The 24,533-nt window shown below is 39.1% G+C and overlaps 4 protein-coding genes across 6 annotated transcripts in view; 3 read left to right on the top strand and 1 right to left on the bottom strand.

The window, feature by feature from the left end:
• Positions 1–1,011: 1,011 nt before the first annotated feature.
• On the top strand, positions 1,012–12,006 carry NDUFB6 (NADH:ubiquinone oxidoreductase subunit B6). 2 transcript variants are annotated; one of them, XM_080670849.1, is made up of 4 exons: positions 1,012–1,323; positions 3,626–3,718; positions 10,263–10,307; positions 11,828–12,006. In XM_080670849.1, exons 1-4 carry the CDS (start codon positions 1,144–1,146, stop codon positions 11,894–11,896), a joined length of 387 nt encoding a protein of 128 aa, XP_080526975.1. In that variant the 5' UTR covers positions 1,012–1,143; the 3' UTR covers positions 11,897–12,006. The 2 variants fall into 2 exon arrangements, with proteins under 2 accessions (XP_080526975.1, XP_080526976.1); XM_080670850.1 differs by lacking the exon at positions 3,626–3,718 and having other exon boundaries at positions 1,025–1,323.
• Positions 12,007–12,418: 412 nt separating this feature from the next.
• On the bottom strand, positions 12,419–13,185 carry SMIM27 (small integral membrane protein 27). The gene is made up of 2 exons (XM_080670851.1): positions 13,051–13,185; positions 12,419–12,683 (listed from the first exon to the last, which is right to left on the bottom strand). The coding sequence occupies exons 1-2, from the start codon at positions 13,093–13,095 to the stop codon at positions 12,570–12,572; spliced, it is 159 nt and encodes a 52-aa protein (XP_080526977.1). The 5' UTR covers positions 13,096–13,185; the 3' UTR covers positions 12,419–12,569.
• Positions 12,905–23,244, top strand: TOPORS (TOP1 binding arginine/serine rich protein, E3 ubiquitin ligase). Of its 2 annotated transcripts, none has more exons than XM_080670845.1 (3): positions 12,905–13,096; positions 14,577–14,771; positions 18,152–23,244. In XM_080670845.1, the coding sequence occupies exons 1-3, from the start codon at positions 13,094–13,096 to the stop codon at positions 21,080–21,082; spliced, it is 3,129 nt and encodes a 1,042-aa protein (XP_080526971.1). In that variant the 5' UTR covers positions 12,905–13,093; the 3' UTR covers positions 21,083–23,244. The 2 variants fall into 2 exon arrangements, with proteins under 2 accessions (XP_080526971.1, XP_080526972.1); XM_080670846.1 differs by lacking the exon at positions 12,905–13,096 and adding an exon at positions 13,260–13,424.
• RIGI (RNA sensor RIG-I) overlaps positions 14,652–24,533 on the top strand; it is a 61,309-nt gene continuing 51,427 nt past the window's right edge. Inside the window, exon 1 of the mRNA XM_080670848.1 lies at positions 14,652–14,771. The gene's annotated coding sequence lies outside the window, so the exon portion shown is untranslated. The remainder of the gene's footprint in view (positions 14,772–24,533) is intronic.

Here is a 24,533-nt window from a genome sequence, read left to right as displayed (position 1 = left end):
AAATGTGTAAGATTTTTGGTCCTGAAGTAATAAAGTTCTATAAAATTAAACATATCTTACTATAATTAGTCTATATATATTGATATTTATTTGTATTTTTGTTATGTATGTGTTAAATTTTAGTAGAATGAAGGAAAATAATGGAAAAAATAAAGTTACTTGAAATGGTATGTGCTTTTGAGATTATGCCACTAAGCAGATAAGTTAGATCCATGAGTTTTTACTTTTAATTTTCAGAGGCTGCTTTTTGTAAATTTAGTTTTGTGATAATATGAAATGTTTACATGGTTCTAGAGTCAGTTTTATTACTAAGATATATTCTAAGAAGTTTAGCTTCTATCTCTATCTCCTCTATCCTATTCCCTTTTTTCCCCATAGGTAATATATTTTTTTTTTAATCAAGTTTCCTTTCCATTATTTTTTTTTAATTTAATCAAACATTTTATGTACTTAGTATTATTATTATCTCTCCCCTTAACTGTTTTCACTTTACAATCTGTTTTAGAGATTAATCCAGTTGTGTATAGAACACTTCATTGTGTTGTTGTACCATAATTTCTTCAACCAGTTCTCTATTGAGGAGTTTGGGGGTAATTTCCAGTATTTATTATAAATGGTGCTGCAGTGAATAGTCGTGCATATTCCTTTTCATATTTTTACCACCGTATTTTTGGGGCAAAGTCCTAAAAGTGGAATTGTTGAGTCGAATCCACAGACTCTAGGTCACAAGAAGAGGAATTCCAAGGTGGACGAGGCAAGTAAAAGAATTTTACATTTGGACATCACATTCACTGAATCACATATTCGCATCCTTCCAACTCCCAGCTCTCCAGTTCTTCCTTGTCAGAACCTCTAGTCCTCTAACCTCACACCTTCTACCTCTCCGTCTCTCCCGTAACTAAAGCGCTCCTCCCACCCTCTCCCTGGTACTCAGGACCGACCCCAAGAGCGGTGGGCGCAGGCTTTGCGCATGCCCAGCTAGAGCGCGGCGATTGGAGCCTCTGCAGACCAGAGTGGCGTCATAACGGCGCGCCGCTCCCAGGCGTCCTCGCAAGGTCGCTCTGCCCAGCGGGAGCGCGCGGCAGTGACCGGTCCCAGGTCCGGGGACGCGCCGTTTCCTTCTGCCTGGGTACCAGCGGCGACATGACGGGGTACACGCCAGATGAGAAACTGCGGCTGCAGCAGCTGCGAGAACTGAGAAGGCGATGGCTGAAGGACCAGGAGCTGAGCCCCCGGGAGCCGGTGCTGCCCCCTCAGAGGATGTGGCCTATGGAGAAATTCTGGAATAAGTTTCTGCAGGACCAGGCCCCCTGGAAGAACCTGGTGAGTGACCGCCTCCCTCTCCCGCCATACACACAACCTTCCACGACCCCCAGACTGTCTGCTGGAATGCCTGCTCCTTGTGGCCAAACCAAGGACACTGACATCGCTCTGCGCCCGCAAGTCCGATAGTTCCTCCCGGTAGAGGGAGAATTGGGTCCTACCGAGACTTAGGCTTAGCCAGAACGCTGCCTTGTCCCAAGAGCCCTGGCCTGGGCGCCAGAAGGCCAAGAGCATGTATGGCTTTGGGAGAGTCATGCCCCTTTGCTGTCTAGTATGATGAGGAGGCGAATCTTTGCTTGGGTTTTACAGCACGTTTGGGTCTCTTTTGATTGTACAGATCTTCCCTCAGACTGATAGTCAAGGATTCGCTGGTTAAAATTCCATGATTTTAGTATTTGAGAACACTTGTTTAAGGTTGAGGTTATAGAAACCCAACTAACACTACAGCCCACTATCACAAGGCACAACCAGTCTCTAGCTGATGTTACAGGCCCCATGTGATCACCATAATAGACAGAATCCTGTTGCCATGCTTAGTGAGTCATATTCAAGAGCCACCTTTCTAAACTACCACTAAAAAGTGTTGAAGACACTTTTTCATTTAAAAATGCCATCCCTGCACTGTACTCTGCAGAAAGTCACTCACTCAAGGAGGTGTCTTTATTTTCAGGGTCTCTGAACATTTTCTTGAGGTCGTTAATTAAATCACATCACTTATGAGTGATAAGCACTATATCTCAGAATTGCTTTCACTTAGCTATGACATTGGCTGATAATAATGGAATAATACTAATATGTAACACTTGAGTGCTTACTTTGTGCATGGCACTTTGCTGATGGTTTTACATGTGTTACTTTATTTAATTCTTTACTCCTATAAGATAGAAAACTGTTCTTAATGGATGGAAACTGAGGCCTACAAAAACTCAGAGGTTTACCCTTGGCCATAGAGCTAGGAATTAAAGGAGTTCACATTGAAATCTATGTGTATCTACTTCCTTACAGTGCTACAAAGTCTGGTGCAAATTTTTCTCAAAAAGTGGTCTTAGATACTTTTTTAAAATATATTTTTATTGATATCAGAGAGGGAGAGAGAGAAACATTAACGATGAGAGAGAATCATTGATTGGCTGCCTCCTGCACGCCCCCTGCTGGGGATCAAGCCGGCAACCCCAGGCATATACCCTTGACAGGAATCAAACCCAGGACCTTTCAGTCCACAGGCCGACACTCTGTCCACTGAGCCAAACCGGCTGATCCTTTTTTTATGGTGGTAAAATTAAACTCTAATTCAACTCTTCTCTCACCCTTTGTATCCTTGACATTACTTGTTGATTTTGGCAGCCACTGATTGAAAGTAGACATCCCTCCCATGATGTAAAGAAATAAATAATCATTTGTTGAAATCCATCTTACCTTACTTGAGTGAATTTTTTCTTCCACAGTCATATCTATTACAACACTTAGAATCCTTTCCCTGAAAGAATAGGTATGTTTCAGTCAAATTGGCTGCCTTGGAAAAGTTCCATTTCTTTTAGTTCTCTTTTGCCTTTCTCAAAATAGTATAAAGGCATCTCAAAGTAAGCTTGGAACACTTCTATCCCAGTACGTAAAACACTTTTTCCAGTGTTGGTGTGCTCAGATTGTCACCTCACTTAGAATATCTGAAATGGATAAATTAGGGAGATGACTTTACCTGAAAAATGATGTAGGTTTGATCATTCTGGTTAAATTGATTAAAATTATTCTTTCATTATTTATGCCATACTTTATCTTTAACAAACTTATAATAAAGATAATAAGGAAGTATTTTTTTAATTTTTTCATTTGTTTTTTTTTAGAGAGAGAGAGAGGAAGGGAGTGGGGGTGGGGGTGGGAGAGAAACATCGATTTGTTTGTTGTTCCATTTATTTATGCATTCATTGGTTGATTCTTGTATGTGACCTGACTGAGGATTGAACCCACAATCTTGGTGTATCCAGACAACACTGTAATCAACTGAGCTACCTGGCCAAGGCTAGAAGTAATATTTTTTTTAAATCTATAAATGCCTTACTATAGTTTTGCAAAATGCTCCTTGTCTTAATGCAACTTACCCTGCACTCTAGGTATCCCCTAGCAGGTCCTATGTTTAGTAAAAATATTTAAATGGGTGAGGTTAGCTACAGACTATAAGGAATTTGTAGCACTTAGAGATTTTTAAATAATCATGACGTTGTATTATTGATGTTTTGTTTTTTTCTTCCACAAATGTAAAAGATGGGACATCTGTTTTATTTTGTGTATGGTTTTTACTCCCTAGGTCTATAAGACGTACCGACACAGTTTCCTTATTTTTACTCATGTACTTATACCTGCCTGGATTATTCATTATCATTTAAAATATCATGTGGCTGTAAGTATGTTTTAAATATGTGTTTTTCAGAATTTATTTTTAATATTGTACGAAATTATTTCCTATATGGGTATGCCTTACCCTGCTTTTATTTAGTGGAAATAATGCGCCTCTTGTAACTGATTGTGAACAACTTTGAATCCTTTTAGGTAAAAGGTTTAATTAAATGTAAGTAATATATGGCTTTTCAAAAAGTTAATCTTTATATTAGTTGCTTACAACTTAAAATGCATTTCCTCCTAGAAATAGTATTTAAATGATCAGAATATAATTGACCTAATAATACTAGTGTAAATTCAGGATCATGAGTAGGAAGGGAGAAAGGAATTTCTATTTCTCTTTTTGAGCATAGATCTGGTATAAGGTAAAATTCAAAATAGTCAAAGGTTATCTTTGTCATCATTCCATTTCCCTTTTTTTCATTCTATTTGATTTTTCACAACTTCTTTTCTTTAGAATCCAGGATGTTCAAAAGCTTGAACTTTTTCACTGAAAGATCTTGCATGTGGTGGTTTAAAGGCTAAGGATAGCCTGGTGTAGGGTGTTGGAGCCCAGGCAGGGTGAGGAAGGAGTGCATTTTGGGAGTGGCATGGAAGGGAGAACAGTGGTGGCTACCCAGCATGGAGTGTTATAACCCAAACAGAGCAGGAGGGCATTCTTGTACCCATTGAGGAGTGTTAGATCCTGGGTAGGTGCTGCATGGGGGGTAGCGGGAACGTATTGGTGAGTAGACCTGTTTGGAAAGAAGCAGTGGCAGCAACCTGGTGTAGGATATTGGAAGAGGGTGGTTTGGGGCAATGATGGAGGTGGCAGCACAGAGTGAGATGTCAGAACCTGAATGAGGTGAGGATGTTATTTATATTGGAGTGTGGTGATTGTGACAGGAGATTGGTTATATACAAGAACATTGGTTAGATAAGTACAAATATTGATGATAGTGGGATCAGGATTCCCATTGTTGGAAAAGGGGGCTACATATATAGAAAGGGAGAAAAACCCTGTGCTACTGGAATGGAATTGGGAGTATAGGTGTGAACTTACGGTTTTTAATAATTATTAATAAATACAGAAGTAAATATAGATGTAAGTGTGGATATTCTCTAGCTCTGTGCACTGACAGTGCCTGGTGGCAGAGCTACCTCATGGTAATTAGCACATCTAGCAACCTGGTCTTATTTTCTAAATAAAATTCTTCACTGAAAGGATCCAGAGCTCTTTGGAGATATGGCCAGGTCCAGGACTGAGGCAGGGAAAATACAAGATGAGCTTGTTGTTCCAGAAGGTAAAGAATTGTTCAAAGAATGATGGAGCTATATCAAAAGGACAGAGTCAGCTTGAAAGAACTCTCATTAGGACAGTTTGGGCATCAAAATGATGGTAATAGATGATAGACAACTGAATAAATAACATGTAAACCCATGAGCCCATACTCATAGGTAAGTAAAGAACAAATGGGTAAAAGAGAAAGCTTTTTTTTTTTTGTATAATAGGTTGCTAAATAATAAATGGACAAGGAACGGTAGAAAAGTCATAACTTTAGGATCATCATAGTAATATTTTATTCATCCAGGGAACATCAAAAGATACTAAAATTTATCTCAAAATACCTATCTTAAACATACTTATTTGTTTCAAAGAGAAAAAGGGTACTTTTGTGGTGGAGAAACCTGACAGATACCACCTAAATTAAGAAATGTAAATTAACATGACTAATAATGGGACAAACTGAAATTGTGTACTATTTGAGAGGATACAATAAAAAGAAAACAGCCTCAATTTTGCAATATTCCTGCCCAAAATGCATAACCTGAATCTAATTGTGAGGATACATAAGACAAACCCAAATTGAGGGACTTTTCAGCCTTGTTCAATCTTCAAAAGTGTCAAGATCTTAAAAGCTAAAGATTAATGGAAGATTCTTTCCAGATTGAAAAAAACTAAACAGGCATGTCAACTAAATGCAGTTCTTGATTAATAGGCATAATCTGCTTAGTCAAAAGAAAAAAAATGGTTTTAACAGTCAGATTTTTAAACAGTCTACCAGGGGTGGGCAAACTTTTTGACTCGAGGGCCACAATGGGTTCTTAAACTGGACCGGAGGGCCGGAACAAAAGCATGGATGGAGTGTTTGTGTGAACTAATATAAATTCAAAGTAAAAGAGCAGAGGGGAGAGCAAGAGAACCGGATAGAACAGCTGGATCCAGCCCGCGGTCCGTAGTTTGCCCACGGCTGGAATGAGGAACAAGTCATCTAAAGGGATTTTCTGAGAGTTTCAAACAATTATGGAGACTGTTGGTAAAATTTGAGTGGGTTCTTTAGGCAGGAGGTAGTAATATAGCAATGTTAAATTCCTGATTTTGATGACTCTATTGCAATTATTTTAAGAGTATGGTCCTTTAAAAAAAGGTTCTTATTTGTAGAAATAACCTAATGTAAACCAGTTGGCAATTTTCTATGAAATAACTGGGTAAAAAAATTATTTTTATAATTCTTGCAACTTTCTGTAAGTTTAAAATTATTTCAAGGTAAAACACAAGTTAGGGATTGCCTAACAAATTGTAGATAATCCCGTTGAAGTTAGCTTGTTAAAAGGAGAATGAAACAAATAACTGGGGTTCTCAAAAAATTCTTTCTAACATGACTTGTTCTCTGTTGATTGTGTGGTCTCTTTAAAATTCTGATTGCTGACATCATCTTTGTTCTCTTAACTAAGCAGATTATATCCATTGATCAACAACTATGGAGGACTTAATATGTTCTCTACCTTTATTGCTATAGAAAATATATAAGGCAAAATTCCTGAACTCAAGGGGTCTATAGTAAAGTTGGAGATAGGTGATTCTGGTAGGAGTATGTTGGAGAAAAGTTATTCCAGTTACAAAGAAAGATATTGAGTCACTAATGAGCATAGCCATATCTACCCAAGACTCTTGGCTCAGTAGACTGGGACCAATTAATGAAGGTCTTGAAAACTAGGCAGAGGAGGTTGAACTGTATGTGGTAGGCAGTGAGAAGCTTTCCACTTTTAAGTAGGAAAGTGACTTTATAAAAGTGATATATTTAGGAAAACATAAAATGTGGGGTGAATTGGGGGGAGGAAAGTCCTGACATCAAGCAAATCAGCTGGGCGCTGTCACCATTTAGTAGTGTTCGTTGATGAGAATCTGGTTAGGGCGAAGAGAGCAGGAATGGAAAAGAAAAGTGAAACCAGGAGATACTTTCAAAGGAAGAAACAGCCCAAGTTAAGTTAGGGATGAAACCAAGGTTCAGAGTAATTTATGAAAAGGAGGGCTTTCTGGTCCTGGGGAGAAAGTAAAGTTGTTTAGGAACATGAGTTATCACATCTGTTTCTCTGTATGTCCCAGTGGACAGGGTGTGTGTTACATTTAGAAATCTGAGGTTAATGTAGGAATTAGAGTTGGGATTTAGTGTTTTCACTACACACACACACACACACACACACACACACACCACACAAACACACACACACACACACACACACACACCACACACACCACACACACACACACACACACACACACACCCAGGAAATCTTTCTGCAACCATTAAAGGGGGCTAACAATTTATATGTCTAAGGTCCAGAGAATATTTTATATTTGTATTGTTGATGGGCTTAAAGTTTTTGTATTTATGTTCACCTACAAGTCCACAGGCCACTTCATATCATTATAGGTCTGTATTTTTTCCCTAGGGTTTAACATGCAAGACCCTAGAAAAGAAAATATATTATTTTCTGTCAGTTTTGTTTTGTTTTTAACATCCAAGAGTGGTTTTTATGTGCAGAAAGAACTGTTCACAGTTATCTGGAATATAAATTAATACTCAATTTGTTTCAAATTTAAAACCATTTTTCTAATTCTTTAAATTTGTTTTTTAAATTCGGTTAAACTACTTATATAGCTAGGAAAATATGAAGAGTCTCCTTTCTTTGCTCTCATTATTTTTGGATTAATTCAAGTTGAACTCCCCTAAAACAATTTACCTACAAGCATAATCAAATTCTCTTAAATGTTTCAAACTGCATTTATACATTTTATTTTTTAAATACTTTTAGGGCAAATTAATGACCTTAAGAAACAAAATCTTTTAAAACTTAAAATCACAAGTCTAAATAAATTATGCACTTTAACTAGAATCCTAGAATTAGTATTTTAAAACCTCTAATAGCCAGGTTACCTTACACATTACAAATACTATAAACAATATATGGATTGTCCATTGTTTTTGGAACTTACTAAATTTGACATTCACTGGTTTATACTCTGGATTTGATTTACTTTGTAATATCTAAATTTAACAATTTTTCTAGGATTGAAAAGACACTTATATCCTAAAAGAAGTGAATTTAACAAGCTGCAGCTACTGGGTCAACAATTCAAGACATTAATATGGTTGCTTATTTGAGGGATTAGTACTTCCAGGTGATTTTTCCTGGGTCAAAGATGGACATAATTAGTTAAAGGTTTTGTGTCAGTATAGGTCTGAAGGCCTCTCTCTTATCTTATTTTCTCTTGATTTGGGCAGGACTGCATTCTTAATAACCCTTGCAGCCACTTTGCTAACACCTTTACTGCCTGCTTGAATTTTACCATCTCTCTCTGATTTTTGATTTCAGAGAGGAAGGGAGAAACATTAATGATGAGAATCATTGATCGGCTGCCTCATGCATGCCCCCTACTGGGGATGTGTCCTGCAACCAGGGCATGTGCCTTGACGGGGAATTGAACCATGGCCTCCTGGTTCATAGGTCACGCTTAACCACTGAGCCACACCAGCCAGACTGGAATTCTTAAAGACATTTTAATGTTTCCACATTGTATTATGTAAAATGTTTTTCAAAACACTTTAACATCCTCTAATTTTATTCTAAGTTTCCTGCTTTTGGCTTCAGTTTCTCTGAATTTTATATCATGCCATACATTTTTTGGTTTGGCATTTCATGAAGATGTATATGCTTAATCAATACATTTATTCTACAAATATTTATTTAGTTCTTCCTGTGTTCAACGCATTGTTCTAAACAGGGATACAGCAGTGAACAAATCAGATGAATCCCTGCCCTAGTGAAATGTTTATTCTGGTTTTGGAAACTCACAATAAATAGATAAACAAAGCCGAAACCGGTTTGGCTCAGTGGGTAGAGTGTCAGCCTGCGGACTAAAGGGTCCCGGGTTCGATTCCGGTCAAGGGCATGTACCTTGGTTGCGGGCACATCTCCAGTGGGAGGTGTGCAGGAGGCAGGTGATCGATGTTTCTCTCTCATCGATGTTTCTAGCTCTCTATCCCTCTCCCTTCCTCTCTGTAAAATATCAATAAAATATAAAAAAAATAGATAAACAAAGAGGTATAAAAGGTGGTGATAAGTCTGTAGAAGAAAAACTAAGCAGGGAAAAGACTAGAGAATGATAGGGGCTGTTTTTTTTAATTAGGCCTCTCTAAGGAAGTGCTATTTGAAGAGAAACATAAGTGACTTGAGGGCATGGACCAAGCAAATAACTAGGAGAAGAGCATTTCAGATAGAGGAATCATCTATATAATAAGCCTAAGCGGCTGTTATGGCAGAATGACCAGAACAGCCAGTTGCTGTGATGCACAGTGACCACCAGGGGGCAGACGCTCAACCAGGAGCTGCTCCCTGGTGGTCACTGTGCTCCCACAGGGGGAGTGCTGCTCAGCCAGAAACTGAGCTCACAGCTGGCGAGTGCAGTGGCAGTGGCGGGAGCCTCTTCCACCTCTGCAGCAGCGCTAAGGAGCAGCAAGCTAAGTGGTAAGGAGCAGCAAGCAAGCAGGAGGTAAGGAACGAGGAGTCCCAGACTACGAGAGGGCGCAGGCCGGGCTGAGGGACCGCCCCCCTCCAGTGCATGAATTTCATGCACCGGGCCTCTAGTTAAGTATAATGGCTCTGAGGCTCAAGTGGGCCCAACTGATTGGATCAGTAGCAAAAGAGCTACCATAGTGTAAGTACTATAGTGCAAGGAGAAAGAGGTAGGAGTTCAGAGAGGTAGTCAAAGGCCAGATTGTGCAGGGTCTTAGAGATCACTGCAAGAACTTTGGCTTTGTCTCAAAGAATTAAACTTTGAGCAGAGGAGTGATACATGTTAGAATTACTTGACTCTGCCTGCAGTGTAGAGATTAGACTGTAGGATGGCACGCAAGTGAAAAATGATAGGGACTTGGACAAGGGTAGTAGTACTAGGGGTGGTGAGAAGCACATTCAGGAAATAATCTCAAGGTAAAACCAACAGGATCTGCTGAGAAGTCAAAGTTTTTGTCCTACTTATTTGGGAGAATGAAAGAGTCTTGTACCAAGATAGGGGCAAGTTAGGGACTGGGGCAACTTAAGTGTTGGACATGGTTAAGTTTGAGGTGCCTGCTTGACAGCCAAATAGAGATATTGAGTAAACGGTTGTATGAGTCTGGAGTTTGGTGGAAATCTGGGACTAACTTAACATTTGGTATATGATCTATAATTTTAGAAGAAACTCTAAAACCATAATTAACAGAGCATTACTTTCATTGCAGACAAAACCATATGGCATGGTTGAAAGGAAGCTCAGAATATTCCCAGTAAGTCTTAAAACATCTGATTTTTCTTTTTTTTCCACTATTTTTCTTTCTCTTTTCCCTACCCAAGTGAGTATTTGATTAAAATGTTCCTTTTTTTTCCCCACTGTCACTTCAAGTGTCTATTTTATATATTCTTGTTCAAAAATAAAAGAAAAAGAGGAGGAAATAGTGTAATAGTGTAAGGTAGTCCTTACAGTTGAAAATGGGAGGTGGGCACCTTTCTATAGTTACCAAGTTCTCTCCTTTCTTTGTCCTCAAGCAGCTGCCTCTCAACTCAGTGGCAGCTATGCAGAGGCTATCTGAAACAGACTCTGCACTTCGATCTGATCTTTGACAAAGGGCTGCCTGCGTCCCTGTTTACTGAGCTTTATTGGGCTTCTGTTTCTCAGAATGTTTTGTTAACCCTTACTATTTAAAGATTCAGAAGCAATTTGTTTTTCCAATCCTGAAAGGTCCTGAATATCCTATTCTTTTTATTTCTGCTTTCAAATCAGCTACTTCTTGCCTGAGCTCATGTTTCCTCAAGTACTTTTCCAAGGCAACTAATAGTCAAACTCGTAACTTTTTTCCAGCTTCCTCTTCTAGAACCTCAAGCTCATTAGACAGTCTGCTTCCAAGTTATTACTGGCTTTCATTTTATTTTTACCTTCCAATGCCAGTGTCCTTGCCTCCAGACTGCTAAGCCAGCGCCATGTGGTTCAATTTTTATTACAGCAGCGTTAGTACCACTTCAGAGTATTAATGTCTGTGTTAGGGTAATGTTAGCTGTGGTAATAAATTATCCCCAAAATGTATAATGGCTTAAACATAAAGTTTATTTATTAAATAACAACCTGAGCAGTACCAAGTCAGGAAATGGCTGGGGTGGGGATGAGGGATAATTCTACTCTACCCAGTCATTCATGGACTGTCAGGTTGACAGAATCTGCTATCTTGAGCACAAAGCTGAAACTAAAGCTAAGTAATTTGCCTGAAATTATATAGCTTGTCAATGGAGTTCCCAGGATTCTCACCACTTGGTTCTGGCTCCAAGGCCCATGCCTTTTCTACCACACACACTCTATCTAGATTTGAAAAGACACCTGAACCAGCTCTCCAGGCAAAGTTTGCATTCTGTCTCTACTACCTGGGCCAAACGGTAAACTGGTGATGGAACACATTTAATTGCTGGAAATACATTACCTCCTTATATTGAGCTGAAGGTATTTCTCTGTAACTTTTTTCTAGGGCTTCTTCTATTTCTTGGGGCCTTGCAAATAAACATTATTCCTTTATCACTTTGTGAAGACCACTTTCATGCTCTTTCTGGTCATTTTGTTTTGAGCGAAACTTCCCCTATTCTTTCACTTATACCTTAAGATTTTGAATACTGGTTTCCCATCTTTAGACAGCCACTGCTTTGTCTAAGTCCCTTTATAGTGTGAATGCCAAAGCTGAACTAGATTTTCAGTGTGAGGTCTGACTGAGTGGAGATACCTGGCAGACAAGATCTTTCTACTAATACATGTTTGTTTTCCTAGGGTGATATAATTCTGGAGACTGGAGAAGTAATCCCACCAATGAAAGAATTTCCTGATCAACATCATTGAAGATTAATTTAAAATTTCAAAGGCATATGAGCCTAAGTTTTGTTGGTATATTACCATATTTACTGAATATATTCTCTGGAAAAGTAACTTTAATAAAGTTTACTCTCGGATATGTGTTGCCTATTTCTTCTCAAACACTGTACAATTTAAGACTTTATTTAGTTATTTAACAATAAGTACAAACTGGACCTGCTTAAAAATATATGAACAATCACCTTTTTCTGGCCATTCCTGTGTCAGAAAACAAGATATAGAAAATTAGTCACACGATAATTTTTTTCTTACATAACACTTAATCTAGTCTGTTGTGTAGGTATGCAACAGAATAAAATGTAATAAACAAATATAAGATTAGAAATTCCACACACTTGTTTTAAAGGTGGCTTTCTGAGGCATTTTAAAAGAAGTATTTTAGGAACTCTAAATTGAAAAGCATGTCATTTCATCTATGATCTGATACTCGGGCTGTCAGATCTAGGATGCTTTGTTATATGAGAATTTAAAAGTACACGAATTGGAAAAGTTAGCACATTCATGGTTTATTATAAAGGGCTGTATGCAATAATAAATTTGGAAACTTTATATTATGGATTTTACTTTAAATACAGACATGTGTCAGGTAAGCATGAAGTGAAGTATTTGCATAGAATAAAATCTAGAGGAATTATAAATTTCATTCATTCCCGAATATTTTGTCTGGGTATTTCTTCCTTAGTTGTCGTCGAGCGGCTATTGTCGATGCATAGATGACATATCCCCAGGAAAGTAATACGATCGCGAGGAGCAACTAAAAAATATAAATGAATAAATAAAAATTTAAATAAGAATGCAAGAGGGGGAGTAAAAGCAAAAAAATTCGCCGTGGGTAGTACTTCCTCGCTGCCCACTCCCCATTGGTTGTTATGTACGTTGCTAAGGTGGAAATTACAGTAACAAACGAATAAATGGAATTCCGGAGGCGAATCCACCCAACTGTCCTTACGTAAGAAGCGGAAGAGCGTGTCCTCCAGGAAGAGGCGGAGTCGAGGTGAGAGAGTGAAAAGCTTAATTCAGGAATGGGTTTTTGAGTTTCTGGGAGCTGAAGAAATACGGGGGCTTCCGCCCGGGGGACGAGGGAGTCGACACCGTGGAGCCTCGCAAGACCCGGGACCTACCACGGAATAAATCCAGTCTAGGGTGCGGCGACTCACTGGCCTCATGGTAAGGAGACCACGGCGATCCGCGGGAACGGGCAGGCCCGGCAGGCCCTAGAGTAACCTGCGGGGCGGCGGCTGTCGGGCGGCGGCGGCCATCTTACATCCGGGCACGAATGCCCGCCCACTCGCCTCCAGGAGCCTTTCCCAACCGCGGGGCGGCGTCTTCCGCCCGGAGCTGGGGGCGGGCTTACGGGATCGCGGGCCTTGCCCGCCTTTCAGGCAGGGGATTAGACAAACGAGATAATGATTTAAATGGCTTTTCTTTGCCGTTTAGAGAGTTAGGCGCACCTCGTCAACGGGTTCTTTCAGTTGCAGTGCAGTTTTAATGCAAGGTAATGTACCGTCTTGTGCATTTTAAAGTTTATTTGAAAAACTAATATGTATTTTAAATATTACACCGGCGTCTAACTCTGGAAGAATTAACGTTTCCTCTTGCATCTGTTCCCACATCATATTGATAGTCTTTCGTGTATTTACCTTGGGCGTAAACAATACCACCCACATTTATATAACAGTGACAAATCGTTGTGGGAATCCCTGTTAATTGAGCCCTTCAAGAAACAAAGTCTTTCATAACGCAGTCTTGTTTAATGTAAATGGTAACTTCTAAGAAAAATAACGTGGCATCCGTTCTCCGGCATACTGTACCTGCCAATCAACAAGTGTTTGTTGAGCGTCAAATATAGTGTCAAATATGAAGCTAAAGGACGGCGGTTTGGCACGCGGGCGTTGGCACGAGTTTGGCCCTAGAATGTTTGGGACGCTCGCACCTGAGGCCGGAGGGTAGGACCAGGGCAGTGGCCGCGTTAGGGGCAGTGCTCTCTCTCGGTCCATCTCAGATATCATCAAAAAATAGGGTTTTAACCCTAACTTGGGGAGTGGGAAAGGGGAAAGCAGTCTTGATAGAAAAACGGTCTATTTTGCGAAGATTTCAAGGCCATGTCCTCAAGCTGATTCCTGTTTATTCCGACTGGAGTAGATCTTTCTGTCTGAAGACTATCATACTGGTTGGCTCTGGCTTTGGATTCTATTCATATCTCGGTGTTATTTCCTAGGAGGTAAAGTGGCTTCACCTCCGTGTAACTCAGTTCCTTTACATACTAGAGATTCTTTTAGTAACTTCTCGCAAAGTTTGGTGAGGTTTAAATGAGACCAACTAGTTATCGTGTGTTCCTGTTAAGTTAGGAGCGAACATTAAGTTACTGCCTTTGTAACCTCCAGAGATTAGTAACGAGAACGGTGATGGGGAGGGATCTTTGGGATTTCTGCCTGGGTGGGTCGGCAGCGCGCTCATCCCAGGAACGCAGCGCGGGGGGGGGGGGGGGGCGAGCGCACCTGGCTCCGCCCTCAGTGCCGGCGCCCTCCTAATGCGCATGCGTTACGCAGGCGGGTGTTTTGTTTTGACGCGCCGGGGGCCTTGGGGTGGGTTTTGCTGTTACCGCCGCCTCCAAGCTACCATTGGTGATGAGCGCTTTACGTCACAGGGGTCGCAACAGCCGCCGGGGTCTCCGCTGTCTCGCGAGGAGGGTGAAGCGCCCCCGCATGCTCCGACTCCTGAGGGCCCGCGGAGAAGTCGCCGGGTACGCCTTCGCGGATCCTGCCGTCACCGACCTGGCTTCTTGGGCGGTCGGGAGCCTGCCACCAGTGCCCCAGCCCGGCATTCGCCGACATTCTCCGAGGTAAGTGAGGTCGGGAACAATGGGGCGCGGGAGTCGGAAGGGCTGGGCGAGCTGGAGCTCCCTTCTAGAGGGAGGCCATAGACTCCACAGCTGAGAGGTCGTCCGGGCCTCGGCGGGGCACGGCGGGCAGATGGCACCTGCAGCGCACCTGTGGATTGGTGCTGGTGGGTGGGGGAGGGCTGCGTTTCCAAGAAGCGCTGGGGAGGGGGACAAGCCTAGCCGTGCACTGGAAAGACCTTGGTCTCTGACGCGGGGAGGGGGGGAACACTAAATGTTCGAGTCTGAATCGTGTCATTTCCACTCTCAGAGGTGTGACGGATGGATTTTCTAACCTCTCTGAGCCTGTCTGTAAAATGGGAATAACGGTATTTTAGTTCGTTGTGATAATGTAATGCACGTGGTGGTTGTCTTAGATCCTGGCCGGTGGCAGTTCTCAACCAAAGGAAGCGTGGACTATCACCGTGACTGATGGAGTTGTCCGTGCAGCGTTATATACTGTGGGCTGGGCTCATTCATTCAGTCAGTGTGGCTTTCCTCGTGGGCTGCGGTTTCCTACACTGGAAGGGGGCAGTACTGAGATGAGGCAAATAGTGATTTAGTGAATAGAAGTGAAAAGTGAATGGAAGTTTTGGTAGGTAATTTAATTGTGGTGAAGATTGGGGGTGAGATTCGTTTGTTTTTAATCAGTGACATGCAAAACTATATAGTCAACCAATGGCCCTGGCTGGTGTCGCTCAGTTGGTTGGGCATCGTCCGTGCACCCAAAGGTTGCTAGTTGGATTCCCGGTCAGGACACATGCTCAGGTTGTGGGCTCGATCCATTCAGGGGGCAGCTGATCGATGTTTGTTTCTTCCTTCCCTTGCTCTCTCTAAAAGTCAATTAAAAAAAATTTTTAAAAAAAGAACCAATGAATGTATAAATAAGTGGAACAACAAATAGATGATTCTCTTTTCTTTCCTCTCTCTAAAATCAATAAATAAAAAATTAGAAACAATGTATTTAAAAGTCTAATAATCCCTTTATTATATATAGAGAGCAAGGTTGGGGAACCTCTGGTATAAGCCCCGCAAAATCATTTGGTCTGTCTCTGCCAAGGCATTAGGAGTATGTTAATTCAGTGTTTGACCAAATATAGCAGGCTAATTTTTTTAGTTGTGTCTTATCCTAAAGGTTTTGTTGTCTGTTTTTTTTCCTGAATAAGAGAATAAAAAATAGACATAGGAGGAAATGCTGAGAAATGTATGCAATATTAAGGTTTCAGGGTTTAAATATGTTGACAGAAAAACGATTGGTGTTCTATATTTATGATTCTATTCTCTTAAGGACAATGGTGATTTTTGCATATCCACTGTAGAAAATAGAAAACTAGAAATAGTTGGACCCCTTGAAGAAACTTGTTCAGCACTGAGCTCCTATTAAGTTACTGCTCTGAGAAAGTTAAGATGCCCTAGATGAGCACATTTAATTTGAAATCTATGATGAAATACTTATTTCACAATTTCAGATTTTTGTTGTGGGGTTTGTTTGTTTTTGTTAGAACTTGGTGTAACCAATGAGTCTATTGTTTAGAAAATGACAGTTCTGTTATTTGACTAACTTGACAGTAGTTGACTAGTGGTGGGAGTTCCTGTGATAGAGGAGGTAGAGAAAGATGAATAATAGTCCAGGACCATTGTCTCAGTGATTGAGCATCGACCTATGAATTAGGTTATGGTTCAATTCCTGGCATGCAGGGGGCAGCCAATCAATGATTCTCTCTCATAATTGATGCTTCTCTCTCTATCCCTCTCCCTTACTCTCTAAAATCAATAAAAAAAATTTTTTTGAGGTTAATAATAGCCTCAGGAAAATATAAAGGAAGAAACTAATATTTAACATATAAAATGATCAGTGTAAAATGCAGCTAAATGAATTTTATAAGATAATAAGGCTAAAATGTAATGCAAATTAGATTTCAGCTCTGGCAAATTCATTTAATTATAGGCAATATAAACTAATGAATTTAAAATAAACAAAACTAATCTTTAAGATTCTAATGATCCTTGTGGGAAAAAATAATAAGGGAAAGGGACTGAAAGCATAATTCAGGATACATTTTGGCTGACTTTCCATTAAATAAAAAAGCTAAGAAAGGCTGCTTAAGGGGGTTGAAAGGAAATCAGTGATTAACTGACTATAATAGCATAGTAACAATGCTGTAGTAATAATAATCACAGCAGCTAATATTTAGTGAGCATTTGCTGTGAGCTATGTAGTGCCCTTGAGTGGTTTTACATTTAGTATTTAATTTTCACTAAAAATCCTTTTTGTATTTAAAAGAATATTTCACTAAAAAATACAGAATTGGTTTAAACAGGTGAACTTTCTGGTATACAAATTATCTGGTATACAAGTTCAAATATAGTTGACATACAATATTATGCTTCAGGTGTACCATATAATAATTCAACATTTATATACCTACTATGTGATTACCACAATAAGTCTAGTAACCACCTGTCACCATAGAAAGTTATTACTAAAGCTATTTTTAAAGGTGCATATACAAAACTTACCACAAATAAATCAGTAGTCTATATTATTTGGGGTATGTATATGAAAGACATAAAACTATACATAGAAATAACACCAACTGAGGACTGTGCTGTTTTGGGGTCTTTGTTTTCTACAGAGGATAGGAGGGTAGATAAGGGACATGTTTTTTAGAAATCTGGACCAACCAGAGAAAATGTTGTTAAATCTGAGCGGTAGATACATGGATACTTGGAATATTTTTCTTTGTACTTTTTTGTATATGTCAAATATTTCTCTTATTATTTTTTAAAAATATATTTTTATTGATTTCAGAGAGGAAGGGAGAGGGAGAGAGTGATAGAAACATAAATGATGAAAGAGAATCATTGATTGGCTGCCTCCTGCATGTCTTCTACTGGGGACATAGCCTGCAACCTGGGCATGCGCCCTTGACTGAATTGAAGCCAACACCTTTCAGTCCGCAGGCTGACGCTATTCACTGAGCCAAACCAGCTAGGGCTAAATTATTTTTTAAAAGAATAACAGAGTGTTATATAATGTTTTAGAGCTGATTATGTACTAGGCACCTTTTCTAAGGGCTTTTTACATCTTCACAAACCCTGTGATGCAGTGATCTACAGATGAAATTAAAGCCTTAGAGATAGTAACTTGTGCAGGCATACTACTAGTATGAAACCAGGATTCAAATCCAGACAATTTGTCTTTTGAACTTGTACTTAAGTATTATGTTAGTAGGTGACACTGCCCCGTTAAAGATAATGAACTATTTTCACCAAAGTATGTTTGTATTTTTTTCAAGTTTCGCTTTTACAGGATTACTGATGTAAATTTTTCCCTTTTACAGGTAATGGCATCAGCAGCTAAGGAATATAAAATGGACAGCTTTTCACCTAAAGCTGGCACTAGCAAATTGCAACAGACAATACCAGCTGATGCATCTCCTGATTCTAAGTGTCCTATTTGCTTGGATAGATTTGATAATGTGTCTTACTTAGATCGCTGTTTACATAAGTTCTGTTTTCGCTGTGTACAAGAGTGGTCTAAAAACAAAGCTGAATGTCCACTATGTAAACAGCCCTTTGATTCTATTTTCCATTCTGTGAGGGCAGAAGATGACTTCAAAGAGTATGTCCTAAGGCCTTCATATAATGGTTCTTTTGCCACCCCTGATGGTCGACGATTTCGCTATCGTACAACTATGACAAGAGAGCGAAGTGCTTCTTTTTATTCACCCAGTAGAACCGTGAGTAGAAGAACAACAACTCCACCAGATAGTGGAGTATTATTTGAAGGGTTAGGCATTTCAACAAGACCCAGAGATGGTGAAATTTCTCAACTTATGAGACAGATTCCAAGGAGGCCAACTACTACAGATGAAAGATCTTTGCGGAAAATTCAAGAACAAGATATTATTAATTTTAGGCGAACTCTCTATCGAGCTGGTGCTCGTGTTAGAAATATTGAAGATGGTGGTCGCTACAGGGATATTTCAGCTGAATTTTTCCGTAGAAATCCAGCTTGTCTTCACAGATTAGTCCCCTGGTTAAAACGTGAACTTACAGTTCTTTTTGGAGCTCATGGATCTTTAGTGAATATAGTACAGCACATCATTATGAGTAATGTTACTCGCTATGACTTGGAGAGTCAGGCATTTGTGTCTGATTTAAGGCCATTTTTACTTAATCGGACTGAGCATTTTATACATGAATTCATCAGTTTTGCTAGGTCTCCTTTTAACATGGCAGCCTTTGATCAGCATGCTAATTATGATTGCCCTGCTCCTTCCTACGAAGAAGGTAGCCATTCGGATTCTTCTGTCATAACAATCTCCCCAGATGAGGCTGAGACCCAAGAGATAGATGTTAATGTGGCCACTGTCAGTCGGGCACCATGGGATGACGAGACACCAGGGCCATCTTATTCAAGCTCAGAGCAAGTACATGCTGTCATGTCTTCCCTTTTAAATACTTCTGATAGTTCAGATGAAGAACTTGTAACAGAAAGAGCCACATCTCAGATACAGGGAGTACAAACCAATGAAGACCTAAATAACGACAGTGATTCTTCTTCAGATAATTGTGTCATTGTTGGGTTTGTTAAGCCACTAGCTGAGAGGACTCCAGAACTTGTTGAACTGTCCTCGGATTCTGAGGAATTAGGCTCTTATGAGAAAATGGAGACTGTGAAGACGCAAGGACAAGAGCAGTCGTACAGTTCTGGTGATAGTGATGTTAGTAGATGTTCATCTCCACGCTCTGTCCTTGGAAAGGATGAGCAAATAAATAAAGGTCATTGTGATTCCAGTACAAGGATCAAGTCAAAGAAGGAAGAGAAACAATGTACATCATTGTCCTCTCCCAGAGACCTGAGCTCATCTGTTAGAGGAGACAGAGTATATTCCCCATATAACCATAGACACAGAAGGAGAGGAAGATCAAGAAGTTCAGATTCACGTTCCCAGAGTAGAAGTGGGCATGATCAGAAGAATCGTAGAAGGCATCATGGGAAGAAAAGAATGAAAAGAAAACGATCCAGAAGCAGGGAGAGTAGTAAACCTAGAAGTAGAAGAGACAAAAAAAGGTCAAGAACTAGAGATAGTAGTTGGTCGAGAAAAAGCCAAACTCTTTCTCTAAGTAGTGAAAGCTCAAGCAGATCAAGATCTCGTAGCAGTGATCATAGTAAAAGAAGATCACAGAGCAGAACTAGAGATCATTATTATTTAAAAAATAATTATGGAAGCAGATATAAGTGGGAGTATACTTACTATAGTAGAAACAAGGATAGAGATGGCTATGAATCATCTTATAGGAGGAGAACTCTGTCTAGAGCTCATTATTCCAGACAATCTTCAAGTCCAGAATTTAGAATTCAATCCTTTTCTGAAAGAACAAATGCTAGGAAAAAAAATAATCACAGTGAAAGAAAATATTATTACTATGAAAGGCACAGGTCAAGGAGCCTATCTAGTAATAGATCAAAGACTGCATCTACAGGGCCTGACCGGGTAAGAAATGAAAAGCCTGGAGGGAAACGAAAATACAAAACACGACATTTGGAGGGTACTAACGAAGTGGCTCAACCATCTCGTGAATTTACTTCTAAAGTAAAGGAAGGTCATTGCCAAAAATCTTCATCAAAATTGGGTGGAAATTATAAAAATGAGAGTGATAGTTTTTCAGATAGCCGATCATCAGACAGAGAGACAAAACACAAGAAGAGGAAAAGGAGAACCCGGAGCCTAAGTGTAGAGATAATTTATGAAGGGAAAGCTACTGATACAAATAGACATCATAAAAAGAAAAAGAAGAAACATAAGAAGAAGCATAAGAAACACCATGGAGATAATGCTTCACATTCCCCAGTTGTAATTACCATTGACAGTGATAGTGATAAGGATTCTGAAGTAAAGGAGGATACAGGATGTGACAATAGTGGTCCTCAAGACCCTCTACAAAGTGAATTTTTGGCTCCTTTGGAAACATTTGAAACTGAAGATATAGTTACAATAGAAGATGAAGTCAGTGTTCTGGACAAAGAGTGTGATATTACCACTCTTAACGACTTAAATAATGCCAACAAAACTGTAGATAATATTCCACTCCAGCCAGCTTCACTTGAACAAACTTTCAATTCAAGAGAAGAGAGCACCTTTGCTGCTGATTTGGAGAACCAGCCCAGAAATGTCTCTATTCATACTGAGTCATCAAGGCAATTGTCATCTCCACGGACATCATTAATGCCAGTATGTCTTGGTGGAGACTATGATATATCTTAAAACTGCCAAAGCACCTCATTGAGAATTCTGATGCTATAAAAAGAAAAAGGAAAAGTGTCATCTATTGCAATCTATATAAAGATGAGTTTTGGTGAAAACTTTTCCCCCTTAAAAATCTTTTGTGATTTTTTTTTTAATGTGTTAAAAATTTGTAAAAATTATTTGTTCAAAAAGTATGTCACAACCTCAAATATGCACTTTTAAGTGAAGAAAATGTTATTGCTAGTAGTTTATTTAAAACTTGGGATCCTTTTTAAATAAAAATATATAATTTTAGAAGTTATTTCATAAAGCCATATGGTATTGACATTTTTAAAGTAGAGTATTTTTGAATTTTTTTTTTTGAGAGTTAATCTGGAAATGTGTTATAAACTAAGAGAATCTGTTTAGATAGTCTTTATTTTTCTTCTTAAAAATTTGTATGATTCCATACCGTTACTTCAGGTTAAATTGAGGCATTTAATCTGCACAGTTTATCCTCTGCCAAAAGAATAGTTTAAATATTTCTTTTATATATTATATGATCTGCCAGTAAAAAAAATGTATAATCAACAAAAGAAAAAAATAAACAGTAACACTTTAAAATCTAGAAATTTTCCTATATAGTGAGTGGCTGATAAATTTTTAAGTCAAATGATTTTACTGAAAAATAATTAAGGATATATTTGTGTTATAAATTCTGAATTTCAGGTGAGGTGCATTTCAGATTTTATTTTAGCTCTTTAACCTGATTGTGAAAAGTTATTATTTGCCTTCTACAGAAAAATGCAGTTATGTGGCATTTAGCTTACTAAAAACAAACAAAAAACCCTTGCCAGACTTTTACATTGGCAGTTCTTTTACACAAGGTGACTGTGTTTATGTTTTATCCGGTTTTAGAAATAAAAATTGCTCTACATCTATAGTGTTATGTAGGATTGCCAGTGAACAGCAGAACTTGGATTAAATCTAAATTTAGCCTTCAAATTTACCTTGCTACCATGTTCAGTCATTGTTAACAGAAATTGGAATACCTGCTGTGTGATGATGGGTTCTGTACTAGGGATTCAGTGATAGAACAAAACAGATGACATGTGTATCATAACTAAGTTCTCTGGTGAGAAAGTATAATTTGCTATAAAAGCATACAATAAGGGTCTACTTTCCGGTGGAAGTGATGGTTGAACTGAAATCCAGTAAACAGGTATGTGGAGTTGTTATGAAAGGAAAAGAGGTGCAAAGGTCCAAAGGCAGAAGGGAAGCCTGAAGTATGAAGTAGTCCAAGACAGGGTTAGCTAAAGGACAAAGACTGTAGGGCCAAGCTTTGTAGGCCATGTTTAGAGTTTGTGTTTATCTTAGGGGCAGTAGGAAACTGGTTTAAAATGACAAGAATCTAAAATTGATTTGACAATTTTTAATAAGTTCAGAAATTGACATTGTGGGAAGACTAGTTGATCAATGAATATACTTTAAAATTATAAAATGTAGTTTTTCTTAAGTATTCCAAACTTAATGCTGTTTTATTCCACATTCTGATTTTACATGATGTTTTCAATTAAACACAATGAAACCCTATCTTAATACATGGTACCATCACATCCCTAAATGTTATGCATCTAATAACAGCTATCAAATTATGGTGCAAAAACCGATAGGACGAAAGGGACAAATGGACAAATATCCATAGTTGGAGATTTTAACACTCCCTGTCAATACTTGACAAAACAAGTAGACAGAAAATAAGTATTAATGTAGGAGACTAGAGCCAACTGTAACTTAAACCTAATTGACATTTATAAAGCATTACCCAAGAACTGCAACATAAATATTCTTAAATGATAATCCAGTCTATATGCTGGGCCATGAAACAAGTTTCAATAAATTTCAAAAGATCAAAGTCTTAAAACATACTGAACATCTCAACACTAAAATCAGAAGTCAATAACCCTCAAATATTTAGGAAATTCCCAATATTTGAAAAATAGCACACTTCTAATTCACTCATAGGTTAAAGAAGAAATTACAGGAATAATATATATCAAAAGGAATGACATTGAAAACAGTAATATCAAAAGTGATGGGGATGTTAGAACTCAGCTGAGAAGGGAAATTTATAGCCTCAAATACTTATATTGGAAAGAAAACTGTATAAAATTGGTAATCTAAACTTATACCTTAACAAACTAGTAAAAGAGTAAATTAAACCCAAAGGAAGAAAAGAATAATGATTAGAAATCTATTAAATAGAAACTAAAATAACAATTTTTTAAAAAATATCAAAGTCAAAGTTGATTTTTTGAAAAGAAAATTATTAAATTCTTGGCAACACTAATTTTTTAATCAGTAGGAATATAAAAATATGCCAATAAATCTAATAATTTAGAGGAAATGGTCAAATTCCTTAAAAAGCACAACTTAACCAAAACTGACTTGATAAAATTTAAAATCAGAATTGCCATTTATCTAGTAAAGAAATTGAATCATTATAAGGTATCTTCAAAGAAAACTCCAAGCCCAAATAGTTTCATTGTGAATTCTCTTAAAACATTTAAGAAGTATTGATACCAATGTCACACAAACTCTTGACCAGCATAATCCTTAAATTATAAGAAAAGAAACTTACAGACCAGTATCTCTTACGAACACACAAAAAAATAGCTAATTGAATAAAAAATATATTAAAAATGCTATATCATGACCAAATGGGATTTATCCCAGAGATTCTAGGTTGGTTTAATATTTTTTAAAAAATCAATGGAATTCACTTTGTTAATTAATGTCTGATCACCTCAATTGATGCAGAAAAAGCATTTGGCCCTAGCCAGTTTTTTGGCTTAGTGGATAGAGCATCGGCCTGCGCACTGAAGGGTCCCGGATTTGATTCCGGTCAAGGGCACATGCCCAGGTTCCAGGCTCCACCCCCATTAAGGGGTGTGCAGGAGGAGGCCGACCAATGATTCTCATCATTGATGTTTCTATCTCTCCCTCTCCCGCTCTGAAATCAATAAAAATATATTTTAAAAAACATTTGAAAAATTCAACACCCATCCTATCTAATAAAAGAGTAATATGCAGATTGACCATCACTCCAACACGCAAGATGGCTGCCCCCATGTGGACACAAGATGGCCAGCAAGGGAGGGCAGTTGGGAGGGACCAGGCCTGCAAGGGAGGGCAGTTGAGGGTGATCAAGCCTGCAGGGGAGGGCAGTTAGGGGTGACCAAGCTGGCAGAGGAGGGAAGTTGGGGGTGACCAGGCCTGCAGGGGAGGGGGGGGGACCCAGGCCTGCAGGGGAGAGCAGTAGGGGGGGACCAGGCCTGCAGGGGAGGGCAGTTAGGGGTGACCAGGCCTTCAGGGGAGGGCAGTTAGGGGTGACCAGGCCTGCAGGGGAGGGCAGTTGGGGGGGGACCCAGGCCTGCAGGGGAGAGCAGTTGGGGGGGGACCAGGCCTGCAGGGGAGGGCAGTTAGGGGT

The sequence above is a fragment of the Plecotus auritus genome, assembly GCF_963455305.1.
Source record: "Plecotus auritus genome assembly, chromosome: 5".
Taxonomy (NCBI): Eukaryota; Metazoa; Chordata; class Mammalia; order Chiroptera; family Vespertilionidae; genus Plecotus; species Plecotus auritus.
This window is presented reverse-complemented; position numbering and strand designations above follow the sequence as displayed.